Genomic DNA, 12,608 nt, shown 5'->3' on the forward strand with positions numbered 1-12,608 from the left:
AACGGTTTATCTATGCTGAAACAAAATAGCCTTTCATATTTTATTCCAAACCAGAAACACAAAACCGAAATCAACCATCGGTTCATCTCATTCCAACCACGGCCCTAGGCCCAAATAATCCAACCATCAACCAATCACCACAGTCCAACAGAGTCCCAGTAGCAAACACAATTAGGAAGATGCAAGCACAAACAAACAGTTATTGCAAGTAGAACAATTAGTAATTAATCACATAGGCAAACCAAGTATAATATGCACACCCAAACAATGTCACATAGATGCGTATGATGCATGCCTGTCCCTAGTGGCTGATGATATCATCTGTCGGTTATATAGCCAACCCGACACGTCCTGGTAGCTAACCATGTATAGAAACATCCATCGCGGAGCAAGTAGGTTTGAGCTACAACCCCATTGCTACTATCTGCTCAACCCAGAGCCAGTGGAATAACCACTACTGCGGCTACTACCCAGGCGGGTGTTTAAAAGCTCAACCTGGAGCGAGTGGAATCACCACTACTAGCGCTACTACCCAGGCATCACAGTCTCTGGCCTGGAGCAAGTGGGACGAACCACAACCCTTGCTACTACCCAGGTATCTCAAGCATATATTCATTCAATCCCAGCCATGGATCAACATCCATCTCAGCCATCTAGCTTAAATTCATAATTCATAGTCAGCCATACGGCCCATAACTCATTCGGCAATCAGCCATAAATCAATATCATACACAGCCATTCTGGTTCACGTTTCAATCTAGAACCAGCCAATATTCATAATCATACACAGCCATTCCGGCCCATAACAAAACAGCACTTCCACCATTCAACATCATCAAATTCATAAAACCAGCATTTAAGCCACAAATCACTTTTCTCAAGCCATTTCACTTTGAAATCAAATTTCAACTCTTTTCAACCTTGGCTTAAAAGATCTCATTTCTCAAATCATCTCAGGCTCATAAGCCAAATTTCCTCAAAGTGAGTTCCCTTTTTAAAACAAAGCCACTCTTGGCATTCTCTTTCCAAAACTTAATATCAACCGATTTAACTCATTTCCAAAGCTTTAAAGAAACGGTTCAGTAACAAATCATTTGTCCAAGATCAAGTCAATTAAAGTAATCCAGGCTGAATTCAAAAGTGTATTCGACTTTTCACATCATCAAAATAATTGACTCAATTCAAACCAATCCTCAACGGATTAAACTCAGATTTCAAATCTTTTAAAGAATCAACTTCAAAACATTACATTTCACAAAGCCACACAACAATTCAACCAAACCAACGTCCATAATCACTCGAGTCAATCAAATAACACATAAGGCAGATACAATCACCAAATACACAATATCTCACAACAGTATCCATATATAATAATTCCAATACTTAAAACATAGTTTTTGGAAAGCGCCCCTACCTCAAAACGCAAATTCCATAACCCAAACGCGTCACAGAGTTCTTTCCGCCTCAACCGGAATTGACGGCAACCAACAACTCGGCTTCACTTGTTTTCTCAACAGTCTCAGCAATTCTAATCGTAACATACAACAATCGAAACTCAATCTTATAGCGATTAATGCCACAAACCTCAGCGTGAGATTACAGAACAGTAACGAAAGGGCTTTCAAATCGAAACGCTTACCAAACCGAAGAAGGAACGGCTGAACCGAAATAGCGGCGGTCTTCGAACCGGTTCGGCGACAGCCCGACAGCTACCTCAAGCAGCAGCGATGACCTGAACCATATGCAGTGACAATGAAGTTCCCATAAACTCAACAGAAAGGAGAACCAACTTAAAGTCCTTACCGATAGAATTTTCCAACAACGGCAAAAGCAGCCCGAAGCTCCGACGGTGCTCCTGGAAGTCACAGAACCACTCCCGGCAATCAGAATCACAAAGACGCAGCTCCCTTTTTCCGGCAGCGACACCTGCGGCAGTCGAAACCCCTTTCTGATGGTGGTAGTTCCGACGGGGGCGGCGCCGGCTGGACGCGGTGGTTGGACTCCCAGCCCAGCCTCCATCCCTTCTCACTTATCGAGCATGCTCTCTGTCCTCCGTGGTGCTCAATCGGTGGCAGTGGACTGCGAGGAGGTCAACGGCAGCGAGGCTAGGCGCGGTGATGACGCACCTGACGGTGACGGGAGGCACGAACGTCGGCGGCTTCTTCGGTGGGTTAGCAGTGACCGAGGTGCGGCGCGGCTCTCTCCTCTCCGTGGTACAGCGGCGAAAAATGGAGGCAGCGGACCGGCGACTGGGTGGCACGAACAGCTCACCTTCTCCCTGGCGCCGCACCACCTCTGGCTCTTTCAAACCCAACGTCGTTCTCCCCTGCTCCTTCGAGCTCGACGACAAGGGATCCACGGCGGCGCAGCGGGTCGCGCTCCTCGCGTCTCTGGCCCGCGTCCCCTTCCTTCATTGTCGCACAGTCTCTCCTTCTCCTCGGCGCCAGCAACGGTGACAGCACTCCTTGCCAGCACCGCACAGTGCCACGTCTCCGGTTCCCCCTCCTCGGTGCAACACAGCGGCGCAGCGGTAGTGACGCCCGCCAGCGCCGCCCTTCCTCCTTCTCCCTTCCGGATCTTTCTTTCTTTCACAAATCTGTGTGTTGCATTCTGCTGGGAAGAAAAGAGGGCTGCTGCGTTCTGTTGGGGCAAAGGAAGGGTTACTGTGTGGTGGCTGAGAGTTAGGAATTAGGGTTTCGTTTTCAAAAATTAGGGTTAGGAACATTTTTGTAATTTCAAATAAAATTGTGGATAATAGAGTAATTGAAGCCCACATTAAATCCAACACTAATTGCATATAGAAAATACTATTTTCTCACCAATTTTACAAATTATTTTCCATAAAATGCCCAAATCAAAATAATTAGAAATAATATAATTAAACCCTTTATTTTCCAAAGTAACAGTATTAATATTTAAAATATTAATTATTTAATCCAAATTATATAGAAATTCTTATTATTTCACAACTGCCAACTTTATAATTTGAATATAGAAAATAATCCAATAATTATAAAATTGGATAATAAATCATAACATATCTCAAATTCAATAAATCAAAACTTGCTTTAATTTTCTTTAATAAAGAAATTTCTGAAATTAAAGCTATAGAAACACTGAATTTGAAATTAGCTAATGATAGCCCTTTTTCAAAGGTTTTGGGTCTTACAAAACTAATATAACATTCTCATTTATGATGTTTAAGTACTATGTTAATTTTTCAAAGTCTAATTCTGGACCTTGGCAAGTTTGTTTATCTCCTCAGAGTAATCGATGCAGTACTGCATATGCTCCTTCAATTTCAGCCTGCACCATCCACACAAAACAAAACAATACAATTTACACAAATTCAAACAAATCACCCTCCATAATCATTTAGTCTCAATTCTCACAACAGTACAAAACACAAAATTACTCAAATTCAGAAAATAACAAACATATATTAACAAAATTTATAAGTAAACAACATCAAAATGCATAAAAATAACAAACATAATGTTCTACCAAAAAAAACCAACACTAACATATATTTTTATTGTATGAAATGAATTTAATTCAGAAAATCATTTTATGATTACATCTTCCAAATCAGAAAATCAGAAACTAACAAAATTAACCATCAACAAAATTAACTCAAACATGCAGCAGCAATTCAGAATATTAAGCCTAGCATCTCAGAATCATAAAATTAGTATTATACTAACTCAGTAACTCAAAATAGTAAACCTAGCAAGTTAGAATCACAGAATAAGTATTATTAAAAAAATTGAAAACAAGCAAAAATAAATTGAAGTACCGGCAGCGAGGGAGAAAGGAATTGACGGCGACGACGGAACCGGAAGTGACAGCGACAGAGAAGGGAAGTGAGCTCAAACCGAGAGAGCCAGAGAGAGAGCTTGAACATGGAAGTGAGCTCGAACAGAGAGACAGTGAGCTCCGACAGACAATGACCGACGGACCCAGCAATCCTTCACGACGGTGATGCCAGGACACTACAAGAGACACGGAGGATAGCGGCAAAAAATTGCCGGCCGCTCAGCTTACCGCCACAAAACATGTCAGCAGAAGTACCAATCCTTAATATGTTGCACCATCGGTGGCGACTGCATCTGAAATGCCGCTAATTTGGATCTTTATCATAATTCAATTTTTATTTTGCCTTTTTTTTTATCTTATAACTAATATTTTCCCCAATCTTGCAGAAACCCGCAAAGTGAGATTGGTAGCGCATGAAACCCTGGCACTACTGCTCCACCGTGCATCGCTGATCCATCCTCCTCTTTCCGGCGTCAAGCTTTCGACTCTCCTGCACAGTGCCTGAAATCCATACTCCCTCATCCATGGTGCCTGAAATCCCTAATCTTCGATTCACCCTGCGCATTTGTGTGGTTGTGGAGTCGTGCGGCTGCCCTTCGTCCTTCTCTCACCAGCGTCGAAGTTTTCCATCTCCTCGATCGTGCGTGAAACCCTTACACCCTCCTCCCCTGTGCGCCGATCTGAGCTATCGTGGCCTCTCCCCTATTACTGGTTCGTTCTTCCACATTGATCTTTCCCCTATTTTTATTCTACTTCTGAGCTTGGAATTTTCATCTATTGTTCTGCTGTCTTAACCTTGTATATGAAAAGGTTGTTTAAGCAGCGGTCAGGTATTTCATCTGATGTAATTTACTTATTCTGATGGATGTATGGGACGTGGTTATTTAATCTTTTTGTTTGGTTCGTTGTTAAACAATTGTAGACATCTGAGGAAGCAGCTGAAACACTGAACCAGCTTAGACAAGGTGCAGTGAAGGTGAGTTTCTGCAACTGAATGCTACTTTGGTTTGGTTTTGATAGTGAAGAAAAAAGTTGAACTCTTGCAGAGTGGTTGCTTTTATTGCACAAGATGCAATAACTTTTGTTTTTAGGCCATTGCAGATGATAGATTTGCATGCCAGTTTTATTTACTGGTGATGGTAGTACTTGTTAGTTGTTACATATGGCTAATGTTTTCAATTCTAATTCATATAGGTGCTTTTTGTTTCCCCAGAGCGCTTCCTGAATGAGGAGTTTCTGTCTATTATTTCTGGTATGTCAGGCATCTCACTTGTTGTTGACGAAGCACACTGTATTTCTGAATGGTGAGGGATTCGGATGTATTTTGTTCATATTAATGTTTCCACTTTGATCTGCTTCCCTGTTGATCTTGTGATTAACGTTTCTACAGGTCTCACAATTTTCAACCATCATTCATGAGACTTAGAGCATCTTTGCTCCGTAAAAGGCTTAACATAGGTACTATTCTTGCAATAACAGCAACTGCTATAAACACAACTTTAGATGCCATCATGTCTGCTCTAGATATTCCTTGCACAAATCTTATTCAAAAGGCACAACTAAGGGACAATTTTCATTTATCGGTGTCTTTGCTGAAAAATAGGCAAGTTAGATGCTTTGATTTTCTGCTTTAACCTGCATTTTTTCCTTACCTTATCTGAACTTTGGTTAACTTATACATACTTACTGAACATAATAGAATGAAAGACCTTCTGGTTCTCATGAAGTTTTCTCCTTTTGCCAAAGTTCAAAGCATTATCATATACTGCAAATTTCAGGTGTGTATATGGATTGCTTTATTCCAAGTTTCCAACTTTCAACTCTAGGATACTATGAATGTCTTGAACCCATTTGTCAGTTGTAAATTATCCCTTCTTCCATTCAGTATTGAAAATGTGTAGTATTGCTTGCTGTTCCTAATTGTTCAGATAGAAGATAGTTAATTACATAAGTTCGCTTTCTTTAGTGGTGATGTTATAATGCTTTTCTTGTTGGGAATCAATTATTTCTTTTCTTGTTGCAGTCTAAAACTGATATGATTAGCCGATACTTGAATGATAACAATATTTCGACAAAGGTTAGCTATGCATTTCTCTTTCAATATGTAGATAATTCTGTTAAGCCTTGCTGCTGAATTATAAATCTGATGCTTGACTTGGATTAAAATAGAGTTATCATGGTAGTATGAGTTCAAAGGAACGCAACTATGTCCAAGAGTTGTTTACCTCCAACAAGATCAAAGTGGCAAGATAAAAAATTTTGTTCTAATTTCCAATTTTGTCAATTTTGTGGTGCTTAAATTCATTGTTCTATAATATTTTCATCATGTTTTCTCCTGTTGGTGCTTCAGACACAAATTTATTTGCCAACTAACTCCTTGTGACATTTTATGAAGGTTGTTGCAACTGTGGCATTTGGTATGTGGGACTGGATAAAAGTGATGTTGGAGCTGTAAGGCTTATTAACATATTATGCTTTTCTACATCAATTTCTATGAATATTCACATTCCTATATAAATATCTTATATGTTAAACTAAATCATTCTGGAAACCCATGTCATATTTGTGTTCAGGTAATTCATTATAGTCTGCCTAAAAGTCTGGAGGAGTATGTGCAGGTATATGATTTTTTTTAAACTAGTAAAAATATAGTAAAATGTTCTTTCATAAGTCTTTTTGAATATTTGGATTGGATTTTTTAGGAGATAGGCCGTGCTGGAAGGGATGGGAGGTTGTCCTATTGTCAGCTATTCTATGATGATGAAACATATTTCAAACTTTGCAGTCTAATGTACAAGTAATAAAATTATTTTTTCTTTCTTTCTTATTGTCAAAGTGTTATTCATTTAATCCAAAAGTTTAATCCTCAGTGAAGGTATGCTTTTTTGATAAATGCATATCCCCAAGTTATTAGAATATATAGACTTGATTGTAGCAAGGTTGGTCACAGTTTGTCTCCTATAATAAACTTGACTGAAGGGATTCATGCTGATTAAAATGTGCAGCAACAATTATATATAGGCTGACCAAGATAGATACATAAATAAATAGATTAGGATTTAGGAGTAAGACTAATATATATATATATATATCCTCAGCAAGATATACGATGAATTAATTAGTACTATTTTTATTTGTTAGTGATATTAATTTGTGACTAACGATTTGGTGGTTTATTAATTTTCAGCTATGGTTGGTACTTCACATTTATTCAAGGGTTTGTTTACCTTTTCCTGATTTACCTTCAAGGCTTCACAAGCAAGCAAATGGTGAATCCATGGAAAACTTATGTGAAGCTTTCAGCTGTTCTTATGGGTTCTCATGGCCTAACAAAGGGGTCTCTGGCTTTCCTTAACTACGCTGCACAAATCATGTTCAAATCCACAAAGGTAAATTTATCAAACTAATCCTTACATTTTCTCAATCTTATAGGGAACCTATATACTGATGAAATATCCTGAATGCATTTTCATCTTATTAGTTACTTGTTGGATTTATCAGACATAAATTGGTTGAAAATTAATTCTACATGAATATCTTGATTGAAAAATATATGCATTTGTGTCCTCTTTTCTAATTTGTTGTTGATGAAGTAAACTCAAAACATACATGTAAATCATTGCAAGTGTCTAATAATTTACTATGAGAGTGTATATGAAGTTAAACTGTTATTGGAAACAAACTAGTAAGACAAAAATAAATCATCGTTGATCTAACGATTTAGTAAGTTATATTGGTTACTTACGACAACAATTAAGGCAGAGAGCAATTTATGAGACACTCCTCCTACATTCGTATATATGGACATACAATTGGACTATAAATATTAAATACATGCCAATTTAGATCGATTTATATAGTAAATTTAATATAATTTTGTTACAATTTGCATAGTATTGGTTTCACTTTTACTTCCCAATCCAATTCAATTTTATTTAAAATATTGTGTCTATATCGATTTGAATTTATTGGATTTGGATTTGGGAATTGATTTTTCTTATTACATCTATATTGTGCATATATGTATGTCTCACTAGACATGTTAGCTTTTTTTTAAAGGTAAACCATAAAAGAGGAATTGCATATATGAGCTTGGCTGTGTAGTGCTTAATCTCCACAGATCCTGAGGAAGCTGCTTGAACTGCAGGTAGAGCTAGAAGGCGAGAAGTTGAAGAGAAAGGTGATGGAAAATAAGGCAGCAGCAGAGAAAAAAAAGATAAAGGTGATGGAGAGTGCTCTGATTTATCTGTTTCAACGGCAAGGTGAGGAGCTGCCACTAAACATTGCTGCAGGGATGAGTTTCATGGAATGATATAGTGAAAAATAGAATATTAGGACTGGAGATATTTTGGATTGAAGCAAACATTTTATTAAATTAGACTGAGCAACTCTTTGAAAGAGATTTATTTTCTTCGTATTTTTATGAATATATTATTTTGTTTTGCTTATATTTTAATTTTGTTTTTGCTAAAAATTTAGATTCTAAGGTTGAAAATATTCACTCTTAAAATAATAAAAAATCTAAAAAGAATAAAAAATAATTCAATAATATTTTTAAAAAATTATGCGTGTTTTTCTGAAAAATCCTAATTTTTTTAAAAATTTTTCTTAAATTAGCGGCGGTTTTAAACCGCCGATATCTGTGACCGAAACTATAGTATTATTTAGCGGCAGTTTAAAACCGTCGCTAAACTTGTGGCAACTTAGACATATCGAGATAAATCGCGGCTGTTCGAAACCGCCGGTAAATAGGAAGCAAATTGTGTCAGTCTGATTTGGCGGCGATTTTCTATTGGTGTGCCGTAAAAATTTGATTTAGCGGCGGTTATGTCAACGGTTGCTGGAAACCGCCGCCAAACCCAATCCCGGCGCCCATATCCATGACGGTCCAATTAGCCGCCAGCATTTGATTTTGTGGCGGTTTAAAACCGCTGCTAATAAAAAAACGGCCGCCAGTTCGCGCCTCCCTTGTAGTGGGAGAGGAGGAACGTCGAGAAGATAGCCGAGCAGACTTTTTCGCCGGCGACGATTGGCACCCACGACGAGGAGAAGGGTTCGGCCACGAGTGTAGTGATGGGTTTCGGATGGTGGCTAGGGGGTGGTGGGCTAGTGGCTGTTGGAACTTCGAAGAGAAGAGAGGGAGTGAAGGGATCAGGGGACAGATTAGGGTTTTTTGAGTGAGAGAGGGAAGAATGGAAAGGGGTCAGGCATTTAAAATTTTTTTCTTAAGCATCAAAACGACGCCGTTTTGGTGGATTTTGGAAACTATCACTTTTAAAAACCCGTTCGGTTCGGTCGATTTAGCGGTTAACTGCCGGTTCGACCAGTTTTTTTTCAGTTTTTTGCAGCATAGTTTTGGGGATGAACCGGACCGATCAGATGACTGATTTCTAGTTAACCCGATTGAAGTTAGTTCAATCTGATTTTCAGAACCTTGCCTAAGAGTTGAGGTCACCCTATAATAATATGGAGAGAGGTATATCAAATATGTCTTCTTTTTCTAAATCCAGGTGACCCTTTTTGCATGTGAGTAGTCCCATCATTCTTGTTATTTTCTTCAGACATTTTCTAGATGCACAATTAGCACTTGTGATCTTTTCTATCTTGAATAAAAAAACATAGATTCATTTTTAGCTTCTTAGATAATTTTTCTAATAGTCAATTAAAATTATAGAATGTTGACTCAAATTCTATTAGTAGTTTAATTTCCCTTTTCTTCAATTGTTTTTGCTGAAAATAGACAAAGTATTCCAAAAGTTATTTAATATGTGGAGAAAAGAATGGTGTTTTCTTCAAATATTGGTATTTGGGGTGTTTTACAGAGTTGTGGAGACATCAGAAATACTATCCAACACACAGGTTCCGTGTTGACGCGTCGGCCATGCAAGAGGCAAGAGGCAAGAGGCAACCATACATACAAGAGGCAACCATACATACTTAGCTCAACCTTGCTCCATGCAAGAGGCAACCATACATACTCAGCTCATCAAGCGAAGGTGCCTTCATCTAAGCAGCACGCAGGCCACGTGTCTCTATCGAAGCAGCACACAGGCTATGAGTTAACCACGCTATGCCACGTGTCGGCCACATGTCAACACCGAATTAATGCGCTCAACAAGGTTCGTCGTCATGTGACCCATCGATGTCCCTCATCAAATGCCAACACCCACTGGGGACGATCAATGTTGTCGCACTAACGAACATATGCCTCGCCTTGTTCTTGCAACCTCCTGTAGTTGGCGTTGTACTCCTCCACTGTCCTTGAATACCCAATGTTGACCACAAGGTTTTGCATGTACAGAACCTTGAATTCCCTCAAGAAGTTGCTGCCAATGTGCCGAATACAAAACATCCACCATACTCTCAGAGGTTTCCAATCACCTCCGCTACGATTTACTGCGGCCTAGATTGACTCATGACGATTGGAGATTTTTCCCACGCCGTCTTTTCTTACAACATGTGTTCGTAAATTACTGAGAAAAAAGTGTCAAGCATCAGCAGTCTCACCCTTTACAATGGCAAAAGCAATCGGTACAATATTTTGATTCCCATCTTACGCAACTGCAACCAAAAGGTAACTTTTATATTTTCCGTACAGGTGGGTCCCGTCAACCTGAACCAGCGGCTTGCAATATTTGAAAGCTCTTATGCATGGATTGAAGCTCCAGAATACCTGATGAAGTATCTTAACACTGTCCACCTCTTGACTCCTGTTATACAGGGGTCGTGTTTCTATTTGGACTTGTAAACTAGGCATCTTCTGAACCATCGTCAAGAACCACAACGGCAAAGTTTGGTAAGATTCTTCCTATCCACCGAAAACCTTGGCTATCGACTTCTTCTTTGCCGGCCAAGTATTCCGGTAACTAATAGTGTAGTTGAATCTTGCCTGGACCTCTACAATTATAAATTTGACCTTTATGGATGGGTCGGATTCAACCAATGGCTTCATAGCCTCAACAATCGTATCCGAGTCTAACTTGGGGTGATCCTGTGAGATCGTTCCCATGGAACATGTGTGCCTCCCGTTGTATCTCCGAATCTTCCAACAGGCTTTCTTCTGTATCAAGCTAGCTTGGATAAGCCAGTCACACCCACGTCCGTAAGTCTTGCACTTTGCATAGAATGTCTGTGGCTCGGATTCATAAACAACGTAATCAACTCCTCTGGAGATAACGTAACTCTGAATTGTCTCAATGACTGATTTTCTTGAACCGTATTCCATTCCGATCCTAAACTCCCCATCCTCAAGATCAGCAACACCTATAAGAAAACAAATTTTTTGTTCATTGATCCGCTAAAACAAAATCAAGTAAACATACTACCCACTGCTCACGTACCTATGTTTGCATATTTTGAAAACTCCGGTGCATACATGGCATCAAGATCCAAGCTACGGATAAAGGGTGGAACGTCCATCAGTTGACTAACTGCGGCTGGAACCACTAAAGTTTCCAGCACTGCCTCACTTCCCCCGTTGCCGTCCTCATCCTTATCACCGGTTTCGTACGTAGCTTCGAACTCCTCATCACTATCATCGTACATTCCCAAGCATGCCTCAACTCTGTCATCTTGCACATCTGGGTCATCTTGAACCACATCTACAATAATATGCTCAAACTCAACGTATAACTCAATCCTCGGGTGTTGCACATGAGTTTCTTGGTGAATACAAAATATCCGCTGAATACTTATTTCGTCGATGATTGGCATAACCTCAAACTGTATCAAGTCGCCAAATACGACAACCAGACTCCTGTAGAGAATGTTGGTCACCCTCTTTACAATATCAGCCTCTATGCTTTGACAAAGCCCATACTGTAGTTCCGCAAACATTATAGTGCACAGAACGACAAACAAAAACATATTCTCAAACGCAAAACTCACACCCTCATACGTATTTCGTACGACCTCACCGTTGTGGAAAACCACTATATTTGCAGTGCCCTTTAGCATACCGGCCCTGAAGGAAAACACTTCTCTCAAAATTAAGCAAAATGGTTACGAGCTTTGCTTTTTATAGGCAGAAGACTCATCTCGCAGGCTACGTGTTGCTAAACCATCCAACCAACATCCACCACGTGTGCAACACGAAACTTATGTGTTGCCTGCCACGGAGGAATCACGCATCTGCATGTGACGGATGAGCACCACGTGTCAACATGAAAATTGTGTGTTGCTTTAGATTTAGACACGTGTCCAACATGTGAGCAGCGTGCTAAGTCAGCACATTACCTGCGTATTGTGCCTGCACCTCTACAACGTCTGCCTGTCTACATATACACCAAAAACGTCCATTTCCAGAAAAAACACACATCTTTACTCCATATTTAAATTCTTTAGCCAAAGTATTCATGCTTTTGTAATTAATTTTGGTACGAGATTCTTTAGTTATTCGTTGTATTCTTTTGAACATTCTTACCAATGAGCTTGCTAGTCTTTCTGTATCTTTATAAATGGTTAGATGTTAAATTTTTTCTATTGGCTAGAAATTTACTAGAAAACTGACATAAAAATACTTGATATAATGACACCAAGTCATCTCCTTCATCAATAAAGATGGGTTAACTATTTGTAAATTTTAAAAATATATCTCTTAGAGCTACTTTGTCAATCAATTCGTTGAATTTTTGAACTACATCAATAAATATTTTTCAAACATTATTTATTAGATAGTTGTTCTATTTTATTTATTAAGTTAGAATTATATTCTATCATTTTTTATTCTTTTGATAATTTATTTAATTTAAATTCATTTCAAAAATATCTATTATAGAATTTAATTAATG

General features: G+C 38.9%; 1 protein-coding gene and 2 long non-coding RNA genes across 4 annotated transcripts in view; 2 read left to right on the forward strand and 1 right to left on the reverse strand.

The window, feature by feature from the left end:
* On the forward strand, positions 4,012 to 5,890 carry LOC110268231. Of its 2 annotated transcripts, none has more exons than XR_002356346.1 (3): positions 4,012 to 4,530; positions 4,742 to 4,795; positions 5,843 to 5,890. It is a non-coding gene; the product is annotated as an uncharacterized LOC110268231 (long non-coding RNA). The 2 variants fall into 2 exon arrangements; XR_002356345.1 differs by lacking the exon at positions 5,843 to 5,890 and adding an exon at positions 5,014 to 5,091.
* On the forward strand, positions 6,215 to 6,597 carry LOC107622039. The gene is made up of 3 exons (XR_001616038.2): positions 6,215 to 6,270; positions 6,393 to 6,437; positions 6,522 to 6,597. It is a non-coding gene; the product is annotated as an uncharacterized LOC107622039 (long non-coding RNA).
* Positions 10,628 to 12,608, reverse strand: part of LOC107620997 — a 2,796-nt gene continuing 815 nt past the window's right edge. Inside the window, exons 2-4 of the mRNA XM_016323058.1 lie at positions 12,055 to 12,092; positions 11,160 to 11,782; positions 10,628 to 11,082 (exon numbers count right to left, since the gene is read on the reverse strand). Of these exons, the coding sequence (XP_016178544.1) occupies positions 10,628 to 11,082; positions 11,160 to 11,782; positions 12,055 to 12,092 (1,116 nt within the window). The remainder of the gene's footprint in view (positions 11,083 to 11,159; positions 11,783 to 12,054; positions 12,093 to 12,608) is intronic.

The sequence above is a fragment of the Arachis ipaensis genome, chromosome B10 (genome assembly GCF_000816755.2).
Source record: "Arachis ipaensis cultivar K30076 chromosome B10, Araip1.1, whole genome shotgun sequence".
Classification (NCBI taxonomy): domain Eukaryota; kingdom Viridiplantae; phylum Streptophyta; class Magnoliopsida; order Fabales; family Fabaceae; genus Arachis; species Arachis ipaensis.